The following is a 22,434-nucleotide window of genomic DNA, read 5'->3' on the forward strand; positions in this document are numbered from 1 at the left end:
TAAAATAAAAATAATTTTTTTGCCGCATAAAATACTTAATTCAGTTATTCCATTAAGATTTGCAATAATGCAAGAGCATACATAGTGGAAAAGAGAGAGAGACAAAAGTCGTACGGAAAATTCTAATTGTGATAAAAATAATAGAGTTGTAATTGACTCACCGGCTTTTCCTCGTGCTATTTTTCTGACATTTGTAAGTTGTAATAAATGAAACTCCACCAAAATCCATTTTCCTCCCAAAATTAACCAAACTCTTTTCAAACCACACCACTCTCAACCAATGTTGCCGCGTTCTTTGCCTCGGATAATACTTCTATAATCCATTTTCCAATACTCTCTCTTTCTATATATTCCCATTTTTGAATAACTAACAATTTTCATATCTTCACACTTAGTAATTCCGATTATTGGAAAGAAAATTCAAGTTTCTAGAAAAAATTTAGGGTTGATTTGTTGATCAATTTGATCAAATGAAAGTAAAAGAACGAGGAAATTGGAACTCCGGTCGTAATTTAGGGTTACCGACTGTATTTTTTCTCTGTTTCTTCTTCTTTATCGTTGGATTTTTCTCTTGTACACTCATTTTTCAGGTATTTTTATCTTTGATCTTCGTTGTTTTTGCAGTTTTGTTTGAATAATTGGAGGTAATTTTTTGATTTTTTTTTTGTGATCGGAAGATTTCTTCGAGTGCTGGATTAAGACAGAGAATGCTTGAATCGACGGATGTTGAAGATACGGCAACACTTGATCTTGTTCCTTCTGGAGAATCCGGCGATGATTCTATTACTTCCATTCCTTTCCAGGTTTTCTCTCTCATCTTCAATTTTTCATTATTCTCAGTTGAATTTGACGTCGGCGGGAAATTGATGAAGTTGATTTCGTTTTTTGAATTAGGAGGAGATAAACAATGTTATTGAGGAATTTTTTGTTCTGATTTTTTATTTTATTGATCACAAAAGGAAAAAATTAAATAAATAAATAAATAACGATTGATTGTATAAATTCGAATTCATATTGTTTTCATTGAAGTGAATCGTCGTTACTTAAATTACTTATTCGACTTAATTTTTGTCTGATACGGTGCTACATGTATGTAATGTGGATGTGTGTAAGAATCAAGCAGTTTTAATTTGTTGGAAGTAAAAGAGGCTGATTGAAGATGTCTGAATGTCGCAGATTTGATATGAAGGAATTATTATTGATTTAGTTTTAGAATGAGATTTGTCATTGCTGCTGCCGCTGCTTCCTGTCGCTGTTAAATGCTGCAGTAGTTCTTTGAAAAATTCGAATGTTTATGTTCGCTATTCAACTAACTAATGCTTAGTTGAGGATATTTCGAGACAGAAGTGTGGTTTTAAGTTTTCACAATTGGCTCTCCAAAGGTTGAGTTTGAGCTTGTTGAACTTATGAAGTTGTTGAAATTTCCTTATCAATAAATTACTATTAGATTTGACATAACGTTTTCAGTCACCATTCAATCATGAATTATCAATGGTCATTAGTCAACTTAAATAAAGGAGGAGGGAGGGGGGGTAGGGGGTCTAAGAGATCAAATTAGTTGACTATTTGAAGAGTTTAAAAAAGGCACTGTAATAATGTAATAAGTAACAACATAACATTCTTACACTCTATAATCCCTATGTAATTATCTAAATTTGTTGTACGTCAAGTTAAGCCTTATTTGTCATTACGCAAAGGCTAATTATGTCATTAGAGTTTTGCATTACATGTAATTTAAGTTGAAGGATTTTATGACTGGAAACTTGACGTGCATGTAGATTTGATGTTGACTTCGATGTCAAAAGTTGTAGATTAAATCTGTTTGTAAGTTGCTTGAAGTATGAACTACAGACTGCTCCTTATGCCAAGGATTTTTTACATTGTAGAACTTATGTAGGTGATCTGAGGAGACTAGGATGTAAGAGATTGGAACGATGATTAGAATTACAAAGGTCAAGATTCATGGTTGTTACATGCCTGAATCTTCTAGCTGGTATTGGTTAGTAGGAAAATCCTCTACCCAAAAGAAATTACAAAATTGTTGTGGAGGATACCCAAGGGAATGTAGAAAAGTTAATACACACTCTTTTTTGAATTTATATTGAGTGATGATGGAAAGTACATCTGTAAGGGTCTACAAGAAAATTACAGCCGTAGTATTTTAATTTGAGGTAAGTGATGGTCTGGTCTTGGTCTCTTGGATAATTAACAAAGTTAATGTTTATTTGGTAGAGAGTATACATTTTTGAGAAACAGCCACATATTATTACAAGTACATATGTCAATTGATATGGCCTTTAATTTATCTTGTGTATATGCTGAAGAATGGAGTCTATACCTTCCCTTGCTTGTTCATATCCTCTGTCCTTGGGATTCCAGCTTTCTGATGTAATGTGATCAATGTATTGACTTACCATGCTCTCAGTTAGATCTCTTACAACTGTTACTGACTGAAATTTTATCTTGGTGAAATGAAATTGGGACTCTTCATTTTGTAATTGTGAATTAATTGTAATATGTCTTGCTTGTGCAGGTCTTGAGTTGGAGACCACGTGTATTATACTTTCCTAACTTTGCTACCGCAGAACAATGTGAAAGTATCATTAGTATGGCAAAGGCACAACTCCGACCATCCAAGTTAGCTTTACGGAAAGGAGAGACAATGGAGAGTACGGAGGGTGTTAGAACAAGGTTTGATGTAGTGTTAATTGCATATAATTGACCTGGGATTTTAATCTGTGATTGTAATCTTTCTCACTTTTAAAAAAATGTATGGTAAAGAAAACTCCAAGTTCTAGTTGAGGTTACATAAATGCATCTATGCCTTACAGAAATACTGTGATGCTAACTACAGTGCTTGTTAATAATTTTTGTACTTGTATTTGTTATGTTAATTTATTTTTTTTTGTTGAATTAAATTTTTTATATGTATACTGATGTTTGTGCGGCAAATTTTTTTTGTCTACCAGTTCTGGGATGTTTATTAGTGCGGACGAAGATAAAACTGGAATTTTGGATTTTATTGATGAGAAAATTGCAAGGGCCACTATGATTCCCAGGTCAAATGGGGAGGTATACCTTGCCTTCAATCCTTCAGTTTCTACTGGCTAGTATAATTATTTATTAATCTATTGATTGAGTTGTTGCCTGTATTACATACCCATCACTGCTTTTTTAAAATCATTTTCCCCAGCTTTGCATGTGTTTTTTATAATTTTTATGTGGGTCTTTTGAGATGTTCTTTCAAATTACCACTTTCAAAAAAACTCTATGGAGAGCAAACACATGTAAGTATGTGACTTGTAAATGAGTGAATTCTAAAGCTTTCCAAAATATTAAGCAGATGTGAATAGCATGGCATTAGCTCTATGGAGAGCAAACACATGTAAGTATGTGACTTGTAAATGAGTGAATTCTAAAGCTTTCCAAAATTTTAAGCAGATGTGAATAGCATGGCATTAGCTCTATGGTTATCTTAGGGAGTGAATTTTAGCTTTCCAAGTTTATTGGATTATTTCAACTCTTTCGTACACATTATATGATTTTAATGCTAAAGTGATTCTCTCTGGATCAGAACTCAACTCAGAGTTCCATTATGGCATTACTGGCTTACTGCCATATTCAACTTAAGTGTACACCTTCAAGAATTGATTGTCTTGTATAGTTGTATGCTGAGGAAATTCATTGTGAGACTATTATTTATTGTTGTACATTGACTGGTCTATTACACACAAGGTATAGAAAGAGGGTTGGACTTTTTTTTTTATTTTTTTTATTTTGCCTTTATGGTACTTGTTCATGCCTGTGTGTACTCTTTGCTTTGATATTCTGTTAACATTGCCACTGTGTTTATTTCATTCAGCCTCTACATATGTTCATGCGTGCATGTGTATGCTGTTTTATCAAGATGTTATTTCAGGTAAACTCTATTGCTGTCTAATTCAAAGATATAACCTTGTTTTAGGCATACAATGTCCTACGCTACGAGGTCGGGCAGAAGTATAATTCTCATTACGATGCATTCAATCCTTCTGAATATGGTCCGCAGAAAAGTCAAAGGGTATGGAGAAGACAGTTGAGTAGATCATCTCAAGCAAACAACTTAACTTATATTTCTTCTACTGTGTCTTATGTAAACTCAAGCATGCCTAGATGTTTTAGTATGGACTTGCTAACTTGTGCTTTATAATATATATCTTTTCCTTTACCCAACTAGAAAGATGAAAATTGGACTTATTGGTTGGTTACTAATAGCAAGAGGACAAGACTCATGAATTGGCAGGGTGGTGATCATGCTTTTCCTATCGATTTTCCCTTTTTGTTTCCAAATTGCCATCCTAGTCTTTTCTATTGTTTATTTGTTGGTCGTTGGGGGTGAAGTATATAACTTAGCCTTGCTGCAGGTTGCTTCTTTCTTGCTATATTTATCCGATGTTGAAGAAGGTGGAGAAACCATGTTTCCTTATGAGGTAGGACAAGGAATTACTAGAGTACTCTGTTTTTGCTTTTGACTAGTGTTTTTAGATGCCACTGACCTTTTTATCTTATGCAGAATGACAACTTAGATTTCAATTATGATTTTAAAGATTGCATTGGTTTGAAAGTGAAGCCACACAGAGGAGATGGAATTCTTTTTTACTCGTTGTTCATAAATGGAACTATTGATCCTGTAAGTTTATTCACATTATTACTGTTATTGAAGAAAATGACCACTTAGCGACAAGCATGTGTAATTGTAACACCCTTTTCAGTAGATGTAGGTACCTTGAATGTGCCTTGTGTTGTTTTCTTACACCTTAAAAGTTAAAACCAACCATCGATCAACTTCGTTGTGCAGCTATCTTATGGTATACTGCCATTTATTCCCTGTCTTTACTGTTGTTTCGGTAGTTGCTGTGAAAAAGTGTTTGGATGGAAGTGTCTGGGAATTTTACTCTATTGTACATTTGACTGCTTTATTGGCTTGACATACTGCATATGAGTATTTATTTTAGAGATAGGTTCATTTTGGAATATATCAGGTGACTTAATCCAGATTGTGTCACGTACTTGTACTGCTTCCCCAACCTTGCTTAGGGCATGTTAATTATCATGTGCTCCTCTATATTCACAAGTCGCAATTTGTTGGTTTACAGACTTCGTTACATGGAAGTTGCCCAGTCATCAAAGGGGAAAAATGGGTTGCAACAAAGTGGATCAGGGATCAAGAACAAGAAGAATAATACAAAGTACATTTGTAGATTAGTAGTTAGGAGGTAGATAATTTTTTGTACCATACAGGTATCATTCAACGCTCAATTTTGAAAAAGTGTATTTATAAACTCTTAAGTGTATACTTGAATTAAGTTATACAAGAATGAAATCAATTTTTGTAACCTGCAACTTCTCTGATGATTTATTAATATCCCATCTGAAAAAATGTCAAAGCAGCAGCTGGTTGACAAATTCTCAAAAGCTTCATAGATTGTGATCCAGATACAAGCTGGTAGTTGCGGCCAAAAAAAAGAGGAGATTGAGGGAGAGAAGTTAGCCCTTAGCACCTTAAGTCTGTCCAAGCACCCTCTCTGTTGGGAGACTGGCTGATACTTCTAGTTCCATGTAACATTCTTTGGCTGAAGAAGCAGAATGCCTGTTCTAGGATGCAAAAATTGAACCGGTGTCTCCACATTCCATGAGATTTCAATTTCTGAACTTCATAAAGTAATACTCTGTACCTTGTATAACTTCACGATTTTTAGCTATTTTCACTGAAAATCAGCATCAAAGTATCAACAAACCAAATCATCTCTCTCCCTCGCAGATTCGCCTCCATCAGCATTAACCTCAAAAAAAAGGCAATGCTAGGATCATTGTTTGTGCCAGCTCTGATGAGGCTGTTTGCCCAAATGCTTCAACATGTACATGCAACCTGCGGCCAAAAATAAGCCCAGGGCAGCAAAGGCAGTTATAGTGGAATTGTTGGCGTTCCTGTAATAGCCACCCTGCAAAATCAACATAGCCTAAATCAATACGATATTATATACACACCGTGTCAAAATGGATTAGTTTTATGAGCAATGCATGAATTGAAACCACTAGCTCCCCAAACAGAATTACAGAATCTCCTCTTCTATAAGTAGTTCCTAATTCAACTATTAGGACTGTGGCCTTCTTGTCCAAACAGACTGTAAAGGAAAATGACACAGGTTTGCTTAACTCTTGGGTATGGGGCCTCACACATCATAAGAAATTTATGCATATTTTTCGCCATTTTTGTTCCCTTTTGTTTGCCTTGTTTACTTTTTTACATGGATTGTGGGTTTCTAATGTTCATATTGAGCATCATTATATTTGATTATATTACTATAAATTATTAAAAACTTGATATTTTGAAAATACTTGGGGGGAATAGCGACTATGAAAACAGAAATTTCTAGCTCATTATTATACATCACTTCCTCAGTCCTCTGTTTCATTATACTTAAATGTATTCCTTTTTGGGAAGGTATTTATATTTTCAATTACACTCTTACGTCTTTAACTATATATAAGTGTGCCAAAAAAAAACGAAAAGGTATAAAAAAATAAAGGTAAGATTTGTTTTCTACCTTTATTTTTTAAGGTGATTAAGCTACATAAAACCCAAATCCCAGGGCTTCAACGCATGGATTTTATGACCCTAAACCTTGAATATTTTGAGATGAACAGGGTCGCCACAAAAGACCTTAATGTTCATACGACTCTTAGAAAGATAAGATAAATCAAGATTGTTACATATAAATGGGTTCCTTAAATCAGTAAAAAAAAATAGTTCAACATAAAAGAAGAACAAATTATGCAGTAATAGCCATGCTAAGCACATCCAACCACACGTGTCAAGTGTGTGTCTACAGTGGGGAAAAAAGAAAAAAAAAAAAAGAGAGAAGATATCAACAGTTAAGAAATCAAGTAAACATCTAACTACTAATGCGTGTTTATTTGTTAACTGTGGTCGTTACAACTTACTACATCAAAGACCAAAAATCACAACCAGCACCACAGAAATTCAACTGGCCTAAGAGTGTGACTGGATTGTGGCACTTACCTGGATTAGAACACACAAGATAGCAGCATTTGCTGGAGCCAGAGACAAACTTATCATCCCTGCACGGAACTCATTTGGCACATACCTATGGCAAAAACAAACAATAACAGTAATTCAACTCATCTGGAATAGAAAACAACGTTATTTACTGGGAGGAAAAAGAGGAAGCATAAAAAAAAACCACTATCAATTACTTCAAAGGACATATTAGACCGCTACCCTAAATTGATGTACAGTAAATAAAAATAAAACTAGCAGTACCAACTGTCATGACTTTCCAAGGAAGTTGTCTGCAACAGTATAATGATAATAAATCTGTAAAAACCGATAAGTGAACAGTGTCGTGTGGTGGTTGTGCTTTTGCTGTGTGTTTTAATGAGAAGCATAAATTCTCCTTCCTATTCATCTGGTGCTTTTAATGAATTAAACAACATATTACAGCTGATGCTAAAATTGTCTTCAAACTTGAGTCAAAATAGAGGAATAGTACATTACGTCGCTAAAAATCTAAGGGTACAGGCATAGTTAATCAAAGAATCAATAAAATCAATTTCAAAGTCTCCCAAACCTAAAGGTGTTCCCTTGAGAAATTCAAAAACAGAAGTCATTTGAAACACTGGCCTATTGAATGACAGTGTTTTGAAGAGGAGAGAGAGAGGAAAGAGAAAGTACATGGTCCTCAGCCGGGCAATAGTTGGCAATATAAGGCCAGCAACAGCCTGGAATAAGCAGAAAAGTGCAACAAATACTCCTATTTCCTGTTAAAAGAAACCAATGAGTTTCTACTAATCTTAGCATCCTTAGAATTACAAAACGTGGGATAGATTTATAGTAATTCCTCATGCAGTAGAAAAAAACCTATACCTGGTAATCGTATGCTACAATAGCCAGGATAACCCCAGCAGCGATGAATTCATACAATAAGCAATCTTCGACACGAAGTGATAGCAATCCACTCAGGGTCCATGGAAAAATTGTGATTCCGAGCATCCTTGCACCCAAAAAACATGGATACATAAACCCTAATTGCACTTCACGACCATCAGCCTAAACAAAAAAAGGAGTTATGAATTAATACACCACATAACCATTATCAACAAATGTCAACTACTTGAAAAAAGAGGTCGGAAGAAGAGGAATTGAACCCAGGAAAGCCACAAGGTTTCCCATTTATAGAACGCATTTGCTGGTCACATTATTGACAAGGAGTATAACTTTAAAGAACAACAGCTGAGTATCATACTTTACTAATTCACTTATCTCTTTTTGATAAAATATAGAGTAAACAGGAGTCATTAAATCCATACCACTATAGTCCCGTCAAAAAAAAATAATCCGTACCACTATAGTTGGTGCCCATAAAATCCAGAATACAGCAGCAGAGAAGTGAAGGCAAGCTTGGGCACATCCCAATAGCCATACCCGTTTATCTGTGGATTATAATAGTCAATCAACAATGAGAATTTCCTCAAAAGTACTAATGTCAACAGAGGAATTTGAAGAACAGCTGAAAAGCCATCCACTAGAATACAATTATGAATTTTATTGACCACTATGTCCCAAACCAAAATGAACAGAATCATAATTCATTAAGTTTCATTTGCCAAATTTACTTTACTTGATAAACATCACGCACAGGTCTATTCAAGATGCCAAGAGATAATTACATGCAATTCACTCATACAGTGCAATAGTTGACAGTATGACACAAAATGGTGATATAAACTATACAAAACCATGGTCAATTTGTTCACCTAATTAATGATTGTTAAAAATTGAACACTTGAAACAAGACTCAGTGACAATAAAAAGAAACGGACCATTTGTAGCCCAAAAGCACTGGCAACAACTGCTGTACTTACTTAAATCCAGACAAAGTAACACGGGGAATGGCTGAACTATAGTTATGATGTCATAGTATCCTATTCCTATTGTTAGAACTGATACACAGGGAACCATTACCTAACATTCCTGATTTTAAGTTCAATGAGCTGTCTGACTTCAAATCCCATTGTAATTTTATCTCTAAGTTGAGAACTACCTGGATCTTGTCTCGTTCTGATATTCCATTCTCAACAAAGTAATTGTAATCAGTTGTAACTTCTGCTGTTCTATAGAGGTTAAATGCTACACACCTACACATGCAATGAGGATATCAAACTTACTTTCTTTCAATTATACTGTTCTTGTTTTAATTTCTCCTCCTCATGATGCCTCTAAAATCAATTTCCTCATTGTTCACCAAAACATCAAAATTAACAAATGCATAAACCAATCTTGGCATCTACCAATTGTTCCATACAAAGCAAAACATACACGGAATCATTCAATAAGTTGATCCTCAATTACTTTCTTTTTAATCATAGCATTGGAAGCATGCTACATTGTTTAAGATCTCTACGTTGGAATAGAGTAGTTTGCAAGCTAAGTGCAGTTTAATGTAGCCAGTTTTGGCTGCACAATCAATAAGAATACATCGCATCAATCTTACCTCCAAAAAAAAACACAATAAACGCTGCTCTATGTTCCTTAAACTTTCCCCTAGCTGATGATTCTGGCCATCCTCTGATGGTGAAAACAAGATTGACAGATGCCAAGAGCACAGTTATTACTGAAGGAGAAATGAAACCCCTCATAGAACCATGGCCTAGAGCCCAGTTTGCAAGAACTTGGCTTAATATCAAAGATGTTGACTCAAAAAAACTCATCAACCAAAAAGTATCATTCAATGCATCTTGCCTGTACCCTTGCTGCATCAAATATGTAGGAGAAATGTAACAATATAAATCAAATCGAAAAGATAACAGAGAAAGACAGAGTAAATGAGTTATACATGAAGTGCATATTTTTACTTCACAACAAAAAAAATCCAATAACTAATAAAGAATACAGGGAAGTAGAGGATTGTTAAATTTTCTAAAACTGGAAATAAATATGAAATTGTATCGATGATGAACACAAAAAAGCAAAAACATTCAAGTGTTTAACCATGATTACACTAAAGAATTACAACTAACACACACCTTATCATGTTCAACCACCATCCAACTTTCGAAACTGAACGTAAAAATGGAACTGGCGAGAGACAAGCAGAGGCAGACTATCCAAATAGCAGGATGAGCTGCAAGTGTTTTCCACACAGCCATGATCAAATGTAGGATGGAAAATAGAAGACATAATTTCTTGTGGCCTCTGCAACTCATACAAGCATTGCAAAAAAAAAAAAAAATGTACTCAAAATCGATATTAAAGAGCAAGAACTCCATCCTCAAGATTTTTCCTATAGTGTATTTGGTTACGAAGACTTACTTTACACGCTGCACTCTCTTACAGGAGGCAGCTAGGAAACAATAGTTATAGTTATAGCTTCATATACCGTCCAGATGAGCCTAATAGCTCACTTCTCTTCTATTATTTATATATTTTTTCTTAACCTTCCACTTAAAGAATTTGTGATCATGTTTCTCTTTATTCAACTCTCTTTCCTTAACCTACTTTCAAAATAAGCAATCTATAACATAAGTTCTCCTATTAATTTGAAAAATTGGCTTCAAATCCTAGTACATGATCATCAAACACTCGACCTCGCATCACTAAAAACAAACACAAATTCCAGTTCAAACACACAAACAATTTACGATAACATAGGCAAAAATCCGCTGCATTAAACTAAATCAAACAGCAAAAAAAACGCAAATAATATCAAAACAAACAAACAAAAATAGAGTTTGAGAAACTTACAAAGCATCAGAAAATATTCCTAAAAAGGTGCCGAGAATAAGCGAAGCTAAACATCCAGAAGATAGCAACACTATCATCTGCTGTTTAGTCAGTCCATAATTTACAATTTCATACTCTCCGTTCACCAACCATAAACCTTCCAGCACTGATCACACAAATTATCAACAATTTAGCAATCAAATTTATGATTAGAGACTAGTTAATTGATGAAATCAAACATTAAATGAAGAAATTAGGAGAAATATACCTGAGGAGAGAGAATAGAGAAGGAGGAATTTCCGCTGGAATTTGAAGAAGGATAAAGAGGAATAAATGACATTGGTGTCGGAAGCAGAAGACGTCGTTCGATTGGAGAAGTGAGGTAGGAGGAAAATTGATAGGAATGAAGCGACGATAATGAATAAGTAAAACGACGGATTTAGCTCCCATACTTCGCTTGCGATTTCTACTCCCATTTTCGACGGTTTCTGAGAAAGTAGGAGAGATTAAGAGAAAGAGAAAGAGTGAGGAGTATTAGTTTAGGTTTAGTTTAATCGTCCGCCATTGATGTGGAGAAATGGAGAAAAACAATGTGATTTTGGCGTGTTTCTCTCAGATGAGATCTGGATTCTGGAGTGGAAAATCAAACAAATGAGAGTGAAGTTCTCAAGTTTTATGAAGTTTTAATTTCCGTCTTGGTTGAAGCAACTTTTTTCTTTTGCCATTTTTTTTTTCGTGTAATGGGCTCAGGTCGTGGGGCGAATTGAAATAATGAACCATCAAACACAGCGCTCCGGTGAGGTCAGGTGGACGAGGTGATTGCAAATCTGCTTTTCATTTTATTAGAGCAAATTTGGCTCTAAGTCTGACATCATTATTTTGAAGGAATGCCTGGAATGGGTGTAATGGGAGGGGGAAAAAATACATGAGTAAAATTTTTGGATTTTTTTTTTAGTATGGATCAAGGGTAATTAATTAGTGGGGTAATCTATTTCCTTAAAAAGGGGTAATAATTACCCACCTTCCCCCTAGGGTAACAATCTCCCCTGTAAAAAAAAACACTCTCCACTGTTATACTGTATCTTCCTTCTCTCCTGCTTATACTATCTCCTTCACCTCCATATCACTCCGTCCAATTGAAGTTGTTGGCCGCCATTATAGCCGCCCAATGGAAGCTGCTAGCCGCCACCATAGCTCATCAATTATGGCGAATTACAAACAAGTATCATGAATTGAGCCATTGGTTGAAGAGATAGTCGAACTAAAGGTTAGGGCTTTTGATCTTTCAAGTGAGGCAATGCTTTTGGTGGTCTCTAATTTATCAACGACATGATGGTTGCCGCCGATTGCCATGGAGTGGTTGTCTTTACCCCATAATTTTTGCCAAACCTTTGAAAATGAATTATTACTCTCTAAATCAATACTCAAGCAATCTACCCCATAGATATTATCCCTTTTTAATTTCTGGAATTCCAGGCATGCCCTAAGTCTTAAGACTTTTGTTTAAAACTTTTCCCATTTTTTTTCTTAAATCTCAAGCAAGTCTCAAGTTGAGTCTTGAAATTCCAAGACTCAACTTAAGACTTGAGATTGGGACCCATCTCAACTTTATTTCTATTATTTTTTTTAACACTTTTCTACATATAAAGAGATTAAAAAAAAATGTCATATATTTGAGACTTAGGGCTAAAGTGATAAATTTGAACAAGTCTTAATGAGAGGTAACAAGAATTTGATGACATCATTTTTAATGGGGACCACCAAAAATAATGTCACATCGAAGTTTTAAGACTTGGGGCTAAACTTACTCTTAGTCCCTCCTTGTTTTAATAAGTGTTACAGTTTGACTGACACATAGTTTTAGATAATTTAATCGACTTAAATAAGGAGCAAGTAGGGTCGTTGGAATATTAAAAAATTGTAAAAGATATATAGTAAGGTTAATATTTTATTAAAAAGTAATGAATGTGAGAGGAAGTATATATAATAGGAAATTTTGTCAAGAACTACCGATTAAAGCGCGTGTTTTGACAACAACTACCTATTAATTTTTTTTAAAAGAATTACCAAAAACTTGTAAAAAGTTTAAGTAACACTACCACTTTAATAATTCCAACTAGAATATTCGGCATGAAGGTTTTACTTTTTATCTTTACCTCATAAAATCACCATCTAAATTGACTAAATTACCCTTCTTAAAGGTAAAAAGTGATAAAAATTGAGATCCAAATGCCAGAGATTTAACCAAAATTGCTAGTGATAGTACTACTTAAACTTTTTACAACTTTATGGTAGTTCTTTTTTTAAAAAAAATTAATAGGTAGTTGTTTTTAAAACACGTGCTTTAATTGGTAGTTGTTGACAAAATTTCCTATATAATATTCTCTCTCTTCTATAAGTTCTTGTTTAGAATCTTAGAGAATCTTCTAAATTTCTCTTAATCTATAAGAACAAATATAGTAATGTGGGATCTAGTTTTATCGTCTTGATGAGTAGATTATTAATATCTTACTTTTATAATTTTTGTTAGTGTGAGATTAAAGATATTTACAGTAAAAAATGGGTAAAAATTTGCATCGATTTACAAAATAAGAACATCATTCTGAAACGGAGGGAGTAAAAAAATAGTAGTGGGTTTAGGTGGGATCAAGAGATGAGAGAGATATAATATTTAAAGGTAGTGACTCGTTGGGGGTGAAAATTCCCTCATCCCCTCACTCCCAATAAAGTCTTACGGTGTGAGGAAAAAAAATGTAACCACTTGAGTACTTAACCAATGTATTGTGATGTTTTTAGCCTCCTAACCATTGTATTGTGACTTTTTAGCCTCTTAAATTGTACATTTATTTATTTTGTATACTCGTATATCAATTTAATTTAGTAAATCATTCTGAAAAAACTGAACTCTTAGCGGCAAGTTGTGACTCATTTTAAGTGATTGATCATGTCATTAATGCATGCACAATTGGATTCAAATCGTTTAATCTATAGCTTGTAAGTTGTAAAAACTTGCAAAATTGCCAATGCAACTAATTTAGTCATCCTCCATTGAAAGCAAAAGACAAATTTACACACCCAAGAAAGAAGTAAGGAGTATACTTGGGCATTAATGAGAAGTACAAACACAAAATAGTAAGCCTGCAACAAATTGAATCAAAAGAATTTTATTATTCCATATCAAAAGTACAATTAATGGCAATCCCTAAAATCTAAATATTATTCGTCCAAATTAAATTTTATACAAATACAATCAAATCCACAACATTGTAACAATCTCTACAATTAACTTCAAATTTTGATCTCATTTTTCATAATCAACCTCAACATTGTAAAACCCTGCTTTATTGCCAAGAAGCTCTTCAAAATCCTTTCTTCCAATTTCCTCCCAATCATCCATTATCCCAATTTCTCTTTCCCCTCCTTCTTCATCCTCACTTTCAATCTCAATTTCACACAAGTTTCTCTCTCCTCCATTTTCTTCCTCTGATCCAAATCTCACGTTTTTGTTGTCGTTGTCGTCATCATCATCATTACCCTCTGTTTTACCCTCTTCATAACTATCAACAACCTCAACATCTTGAAACTTATAATCTTCCTTATTTACCCCTACTACATTATACAATTCTACTGAAGATTTACCTTCATTTGGGCATTCCTCAAACTTGATCACCTCTTCTTTGAAGGGTGTGTATTGGAATTTGTCGATCATTTGTGCTTCCTCTGTTAATTTATCGTGATTGTTATCGTTGTCGTTGTCGTCGGTGTTGTTTGTTTGCATTGACACAAGCTTGATGAAGAAAGAGGCGAAGATCAAAGAGAGAGAAATCGTAAGAATTAGCTCAGAAAAAATTTCCATTGATCATATAATGGAGTCAAGAAGAGAGTTTGAATCAAAAGTTTCTGCAGATTTTTTCTGAAATTGAGGAATAGATAAAAAGGGGAGGGAAGAGAAGAGCATATACCTTTATCTCCTTGTAATCTTACTTTAATTTGATGTGATGGAGGAGAAACATAATTAAGGATTACTATATTACTGTTAGTTTACAACAATAATTATACGAAAAAATAATCGCATTGTCGGTAATTACTACGAGGTACTCGGTATTAATACTGTAATCGTAAAATAGTATATGGGACTATTTATCGGTGGCGGATGCAATTTATTATGGATTTATTTAATTAAATTTTTGAGAAAGAAATTGTGGGTGATGAAATTGTAGGGACAAGTTGAGATTTATGAAAGAGAGAGGCTGGGCGAGAGGAACAATAGATAATAAAAAGGATGCAGCAGAGTAAGTAGTAGTTAAGGTATCGGGCATCAGGTACCTAACTGACGGGTGTCAGTATGTTTCATTTGATAATAACATTACTTGACGGCATTGGTGGAGTAAACCTCTTTAATTGGGTCACTAATGTTCTTTGTGTTTAGCATAATGATTAAGGAAAACATGAGTCAATGTCAATTAGTCTGGTTGATAAAATCTTGAGATGATGATATTTAAGAATATGGAATCGAATATTATTTGCATAATTTTTTATTGTGATGATCAACAATATATCAATACATTAATACATCATGAGACTATGTCATTACTTGCCTATTATTTAGGAGCTAAATAATGGAGTTTCATGCCCAATTGTTTGATCAGCTTGAAATTGAGTTGGATTCAAATCCAGCTATATTTTACTGAAAGATGTGTGATCGAATTATTTAAAAATCTGAATGAGTTAGTTAGGTATGACTGATGTTCAAAAATTCGATATAACCGATGTTCAAAAATCCGATATGATCCTTTAACCCTCAATTTAGACACAACTCTTTAAATATTTGTTCTTGAATTTTTGTGAACTCTTCCTTCTAGCATTGTTTTCCATATTTCACTTAAAATAATAGATATTTATCTTGTTTGATAGTACTAGTACGAAATTTATCTATCATTTATAGGTGAGAAAATAGTGATACTTGTAACTTATTTAAATGCGTTTATTTTAATTGGGTAATACAATTTTAATTTAGATGATAGATGCGTAAATGCTTTATCCCAAAACAATTGAAAAATATCATTAAACTTTTTTTTTTTTACAAGAAAATCTCATTAAAATTATCCATGAATTATTGCAATCTTAAACAGCCGGTAATTAAGGAAGTTCATAATTGTGATGATCACAAAAGCGTAATTAAGTTCAGCCCATATCACCCTATAGCCCAGTGCCACTACCTTCTCTATGGGCTGAGAAGTTAAGACCCAAAACTCCAAAAGGCAAGATGTCGGTGAAATTAGTCTATTTTCCTCCCCAAAAGAGGCTTCAATTAGACGCCATGTCAAATAATTGTCAACTAGCATAGTGTCCGTGCGATACACGGTTTATAAATCAAATTATTAAACCCATAGGAAAAATAAAAATAAAAACAAAGGTAATTCATTTACTATTAAAGGACTTGGTTACTAATGGTCAATAAAAAAAATTAAAGGAACGTTATTTGAATAGCATTTTATGTTATTTGAATTTCTTTTAATTTTTTATAATGTTATTTTATTAATTGAAAAATAATTGAATAATACTCCACATAGCTATATAAGAAGTGGACTAATTTATTTATATCTCCCGTTGAGAAAAAACTAAAATTTTCTTATCATACCATCCGCATCAGTAGCTACAATCAATCTAATATATACATGTTTTATTTACCCGTCGCATTCATTAAATCTATAGACACAATAATAACCTTATATTTGACCTACCATAACATATATTTTCCTAAGTTAAGCATTGTGCCAAAAACTATATATTATATAATAGTCATATATATAACCAACAACTGATTAAAACACAAATACATCTTATATAGGTATGGATACTGATAATTTTATATAAATAAAATATACGGAGTATATATTACAAAGATTTATCCCTACCTTAATTATAAAATGGTTAACAAAACTCTTATAATAGTGCATGGACATTTATATATCTAAAAATGTTCTTTTTACATATATTTTCCCCCATTTAATTTAAAAGCCTTAAAATTGTCTCTTGAATTCGTTAAATTGATTTAAAAGGTTATGTTGATTTCAATATTTAAAGCCATTTACTATTTTCATTTCCTTTTGTTTTAATTTTTCTATTTAGAATTTATTAGACTATTAGGTTTCAAGATCGAAGTCAATATCTTTTTACCGTACAATCACTAAATCAAAGTCGCTCAACTAAAGTTTTGGACATTGCATAGTTACACAACACCCAACACATTTAATGATTACATGCAAATAATTTTAATAAAACTACGCATTCGATATAAGTTATTAAACAAATTAACTATATATACATTTTGATAGGTTTATATCTTTCATATTAACAAAAATTTACAAATGTTATTATTATATTTTTGAAAAAAAATTTAGACTTTGGAGTTTTGTATAAGATAGATAAAGGATAAGTTAATTCCCGTCATATATGCATTGAGTTTTGGGTATTCTATCCGGTTCATCATTTGGGCTAATCCAGATTTGAGGATTTGTTCTGGACTATTAGGCTCCACTCCCCTTTCGATTGTTGTTGCAGGGGAGCGAACACAGGTCCTCCCTACCAAGTGTAGTCTCAATCACCACTACACCAACAACCAAACACTTGGTATGGAGGACACGTGTTTTAAAATATTATATTATATACATATACTTTTTTATATTATAAAAAATATTATATTATATAAACATACTATTATAGTTAAAAGTATTATTATGTATAAAACAACATAAATTATTGCACATGATTGTTGTATATCTAGTATAGTGCATGAGCAATGCACGATTTTAAAATCAAAATGTTAGTTTTTCTAAAAAAAATTCATAAGTAATAGCATTGTTAATACGAATATTACAATTTAAAACACGAGTAATAGTTATAATACATTTTATATCTATCATTTTTCCGTCAAATGTCTCCTTTTTTTTTAATGCAAGAAAAACAAAAAGTCATTGTAAAAGACATTGTATAGAAAATGAAAGGCCGATTAAAATTAAATTTTTGTTCAAGATTATGTTTTTTTTTTCCAAGACAGCATTTCGGCTCAGCATGCAGTATTTGTCAAGGAGTACAACAAACGATAAAAGTAATTTTTACACTATTTTGTATCTTTATCAAAAACTTTTGTATTCAACCGATTACTTGAATTGAATTTAGGATAACTTGTAGACTATTTTGGGTAATTTTTATCAATAAAGCATAAATAACTTTCATTCATTACAGGGTAGCTTTTATAATAGGTGCACAATATTTTATTGTACATCTGATTTTTTTTTTAAATGTTTGTATTGATTTCATAATTGACGTCAAACTAAATTCTATCGATTTTATTTAATTTTCATAAAAAAAAACAATATTAGCCTTTCAAAATACGAAATATTTGTTTACTTAATTATGGCACTTTAATCATATTGCTTCAAATTAGTTATTATTCTTTAACTTGACTATAAATAAAGATTGGAAAGACTTTATGGATTATTTGTAGTATTGGAAAGTATATATTTATTATAAAAAAAATTAAATCAATATTTATGTTAGGAAATCATGAAAATCTTATACATGTATAGAACTTGCTTTTAAGTTTAACAAAAATAACTATTCTTGAATATGTAAACAGTAATTATATAAATATATTTTATACTTAAGTTAAGCCAATGAGAGAGTGACATTTGTCATCCTCACATTGAGACGTTTGTCTTTTAGTATAATATATAGATAGATAGATTGTCAATTTGTCACTTAATTACCACTTCCTCCGTTTTTTTTACTTGACTCACTTTGATTTTACATTATTCATCACCCCTCTTTTGACCGTGCTTTATGAATAATATGTAAGAAAAAATATATTTATGTTGGATTATTTTGAATTCGTCTCAATAAGTACTATCATAATATATAATTTTTATATTTTTCAATTATGGAGAATTAAATTTATTGACCGTTAAAGTTTAACATTGACAAACGTGATAAAAGAAAATGTCAGGTAAAAAAGAACAGAAGAAGTTTTTTTTTTTTTTCTATTTTAAAAAAAGGGAAATTAAAAGAAAACAAAAAAGAGTAGAGGCAAAGCCGCAAAAGGTGAAATACACCAGAGACTGAGAGAACTTCCCAAAGTGGAGTTAACTAACTACTGCAAGTCTACAACAGACAGTGCCCATTTAGATCTTATACATTCTAGAACTTGCGGTGACCATTAATCCATTATACTCCATTAGTAACATTACTGCATTACACCTTTTATTCCGTGTGTAACTGTGTATACATTTAATTTTTTTGTATTGGGTCACACTTGTACTATAAAATTTGGTTAAAGGCGTATATGACAATCAATGGGCAAGTAAATGAAAACGACATATTGCTTATCTATATACTTTCTCCGTTTTTTTTTTAAATGTATTGAATTGATTTTCACACTATTATAATAGTAAATTAAATAAATGTTATTATTTAATATATTGTTAGATTCGTCATAATATCTACTTTCATACTATAATCTTGTTATAATTTTTACTAATGACAATAAAAGATATTAATGGTCAAAGTTACATCTTGACAAATATACCGATCAAACTGATATATTTTAAAATGAACAATAGAGAGAATACAAAATATAACTACAATTTTCTAATACGGAGTTAATAAAAACCAATTCTATTATTTAACTATTAACGTGTGACATTACACTCCCCCTCTTACAAATAAATATAACAAGCTACTATACTTATTTGTGAATAAAGTTTTATACACATTTGTCACAATTGACAACTTTGATAGTATTGTCAAATTGTCACAAAGAACGAAAGTAATGCTAAGTTTTATACCAATTTGGTTAATCACTTGTCTAATTAATTAAGTTGCGGAGCAAGAGTGAGGGATAACTAAAGTGGTTAAAGCTTCCCTCCCGATTAAAGGAGTTCTTGGATCGATTCTCAACCCCCGCCCTTTATGTCTCTCTAAACACTAAAAAAATTAATTAGGTTACGGAGTGATAATAGACTAGTAGATGTTAGATAGGACGGTGGGCCGTTGGCAAGTGGAAGACGCGTATCTACTATCTAGTATACTCCGTGGTAGAATAATTATACAATTGTAAAATTCTACTTGGTAGGGTTGCACTAAATTCTCTTTTTTTGCCCACCTTATTTCTCCCACTTTCTTTTTTTTTTTTAGATTTTAGATTTTGCGGTGAGCCTCTCTTTCCTGATCCCCCAACCCCCCTTTCTTATTGTACCAAATCCTCCCGAATTAGGGTTTGCATCTTTGAACTGCGAAATCATGGGAGGAGGCAACGCCCAGAAATCCAAGACTGCTCGCGAAAGAAACTTGGAGAAGAACAAAGCTGCCAAAGGTCCTTTCTTCTTATTCTACTGTATTTTTGGGTCAATTTCTTGGAAAATCGACAAAATTCTTCTTGAACAATTGATGAAAAATTCGACTTAATTACTTCTTTCTGAATCTTTTACGTGATAATTTTGACTATATTTTGCATGTAATTGTGTAATCAAGTTGAGATTTCATGGAATTTTTGTTGATGTTTTGGTTTGGTTTGATCTGGTGCAGGAAGCCAACTGGATGCGAATAAAAAAGCCATGACTATTCAGGTAGTTATGCTCTTTGCATTATCAATATCTGTTTCTTTTGAAATTGTTTTTTTTTTTTTTTTTTACTGCCTTTTGTGCTTGATTATATTTTTGTGATATATAGTGAGAGTTGGTAAAGATGTTGCTTAGTTTTCAAGCTGTTCAATTATCTATATGGGAATTTGGATGTATACTGAAATTCTGTGATTCGAACACTATATTTGTCTGCAAATGCTGCAACTGTGGAACTAATTGCTATTAATGTTGTAGAATCTTAGTTTTATATATATCGAATTTTGTGTGATTGGACTAATATTGCTTGCAATAGCTTGGATATCGATCTTGAACAAAATTAATAAGCTGCTTTGTGTTTGCTATCCGAAGCTCCTATATGATCTGGTGTACTTTGACCCCTAATTGCGTGCTTGAGAATCCCTTGCTATCATACTTTTTGTCAAGGGATCCCACAACATAGGTTCAGTAGTTAATAACTCAAGACTCAGAAGCTGCTACTTTTTGTTATTTTTTCTATGAAGAGTACTGCCTATTGCTTTATACGGTTATACCTTGTCGGACTCTGAAAATTTACATGATCACACGTACTAACTCATTAAAATTATATATGTAATCTAATCCCTTTGATGGACCTATCCTTTCAAATTGCAAAGTGTTACATTGTCTATCGTTAGAGGAGCTCCTGGTGTCCTAGCTTCCTAGGCAATAAATGATCCTGCTGATCTTGTTATATAATCTGCACTTAGATGTAAGTTGTCGTAATCTATTCAAGCTTGACTCTGAATTCACATTTGAAAAAGTGGGATCTTAAGTGCTAGTGATCTGGTTTGAATTATAGTCTATATTCAAGGGTGATTTGGTTTAGCTTGTTATAAACAAATATGCTGGAGTGTTTTTTACTTCATTTGATTTATTGTCTTACCTGAAGCTCTTCATATTGTGATTTTTCTATGAATTGCTACATATCTTACGATACTGATACATACTGATCTAGCTTTTGAAGTTGTATTTGAAAACTATATTAGCTATCCATCTTTCTTTGGCTTTTCTGTATGTTGCTCTTTGTCCCAAAACCACAGTGCCAAATTCTTTGTGATGAAAGTGTTTCATGATCTCAAGTCAATGTAATCTGCGTTGGATTTCCATTCCCAACTACTATTGAGCTCACACCTTTATCTTATCGTAGTAATTGATGATGCTAGAAGGTGGCTAATGCTGATTTGTTTATTGTGAGCCTTGTGGCACTTGAAAGAATGCAACTTTATGTGGCCTTTCATTACCATGAAACACTCTTGATTGTTTAGTTTTGTACCTCTATAACAAAATACATAGTAATATAAATTATTGTCTCTGTTGCATCATCAAACTTGGGAGGATTCTAGTGCTAAATTCTTCTTTAAACTTTTAAAATACTTTATCACTATTTGTACTGGAATTTAACTTTTGAATGATGGATGCAGTGCAAGGTGTGTATGCAGACATTCATATGCACCACTTCAGAGGTAAAATGCCGTGAGCATGCTGAAGCAAAGCATCCGAAGCATGCCGTTGATGCTTGTTTCCCACACCTCAAGAAATGACCCATGCTGTTCTATATCATGCCAAGTTTATGTAATGCGTATGATAATTTAAGTCGTTGGTTGATCTTTGTCATGCCAAATTCATGTAATGTTTATCAATCAAATTGTAGCGTTTAAAATTCTTCCAAGTACATTTGTCTTCAAGTGATGGGTTTGTTAAATGTGAACCTTTGTGCTTAATATGACAATGCAATTGGATACTGTGTGATAATTTATCTTGAATATGTTGCAGGCTTAAATCTGCTGAAACACCTCGTCAAAGATGAATGATTATACCTATTTTCTGGTAATAATAATGAGCTGGGTAACACTTACGTTGTTTAGTCAGATCTTATTTGCTACGCTACTATAATCCCAAAATATTGTATGAGAACAATAGATTAATGCCTATATCAACACTAATATGCTTGTAACAATTTTTGGAGAATATATAGAGTACATACATTGCATG

General features: G+C 32.8%; 4 protein-coding genes across 4 annotated transcripts; 2 read left to right on the forward strand and 2 right to left on the reverse strand.

The window, feature by feature from the left end:
• Nucleotides 1-128: 128 nt before the first annotated feature.
• LOC110682400 (probable prolyl 4-hydroxylase 9) lies at nt 129-5,375 on the forward strand. Its single transcript, XM_021858730.1, has 8 exons — nt 129-590; nt 678-803; nt 2,534-2,691; nt 2,970-3,072; nt 3,965-4,060; nt 4,404-4,469; nt 4,553-4,669; nt 5,136-5,375. Exons 1-8 carry the CDS (start codon nt 471-473, stop codon nt 5,220-5,222), a joined length of 873 nt encoding a protein of 290 aa, XP_021714422.1. The 5' UTR covers nt 129-470; the 3' UTR covers nt 5,223-5,375.
• Nucleotides 5,376-5,806: 431 nt separating this feature from the next.
• On the reverse strand, nt 5,807-11,926 carry LOC110682399 (molybdate-anion transporter-like). The gene is made up of 9 exons (XM_021858729.1): nt 11,052-11,926; nt 10,805-10,949; nt 10,087-10,255; nt 9,555-9,813; nt 8,405-8,493; nt 7,928-8,110; nt 7,736-7,821; nt 7,064-7,148; nt 5,807-5,981 (listed from the first exon to the last, which is right to left on the reverse strand). The coding sequence occupies exons 1-9, from the start codon at nt 11,257-11,259 to the stop codon at nt 5,847-5,849; spliced, it is 1,359 nt and encodes a 452-aa protein (XP_021714421.1). The 5' UTR covers nt 11,260-11,926; the 3' UTR covers nt 5,807-5,846.
• A 2,002-nt stretch (nt 11,927-13,928) lies between these two features.
• Nucleotides 13,929-15,047, reverse strand: LOC110682401 (protein PFC0760c-like). The gene is made up of 2 exons (XM_021858731.1): nt 14,746-15,047; nt 13,929-14,570 (listed from the first exon to the last, which is right to left on the reverse strand). Exon 2 carries the CDS (start codon nt 14,559-14,561, stop codon nt 14,085-14,087), a length of 477 nt encoding a protein of 158 aa, XP_021714423.1. The 5' UTR covers nt 14,562-14,570; nt 14,746-15,047; the 3' UTR covers nt 13,929-14,084.
• A 4,874-nt stretch (nt 15,048-19,921) lies between these two features.
• Nucleotides 19,922-22,232, forward strand: LOC110682402 (uncharacterized protein At2g23090-like). The gene is made up of 3 exons (XM_021858733.1): nt 19,922-20,156; nt 20,369-20,409; nt 21,864-22,232. The coding sequence occupies exons 1-3, from the start codon at nt 20,084-20,086 to the stop codon at nt 21,981-21,983; spliced, it is 234 nt and encodes a 77-aa protein (XP_021714425.1). The 5' UTR covers nt 19,922-20,083; the 3' UTR covers nt 21,984-22,232.
• Nucleotides 22,233-22,434: the final 202 nt, after the last annotated feature.

The sequence above is a fragment of the Chenopodium quinoa genome, unplaced genomic scaffold (genome assembly GCF_001683475.1).
Source record: "Chenopodium quinoa cultivar QQ74 unplaced genomic scaffold, ASM168347v1, whole genome shotgun sequence".
NCBI lineage: Eukaryota > Viridiplantae > Streptophyta > Magnoliopsida > Caryophyllales > Amaranthaceae > Chenopodium > Chenopodium quinoa.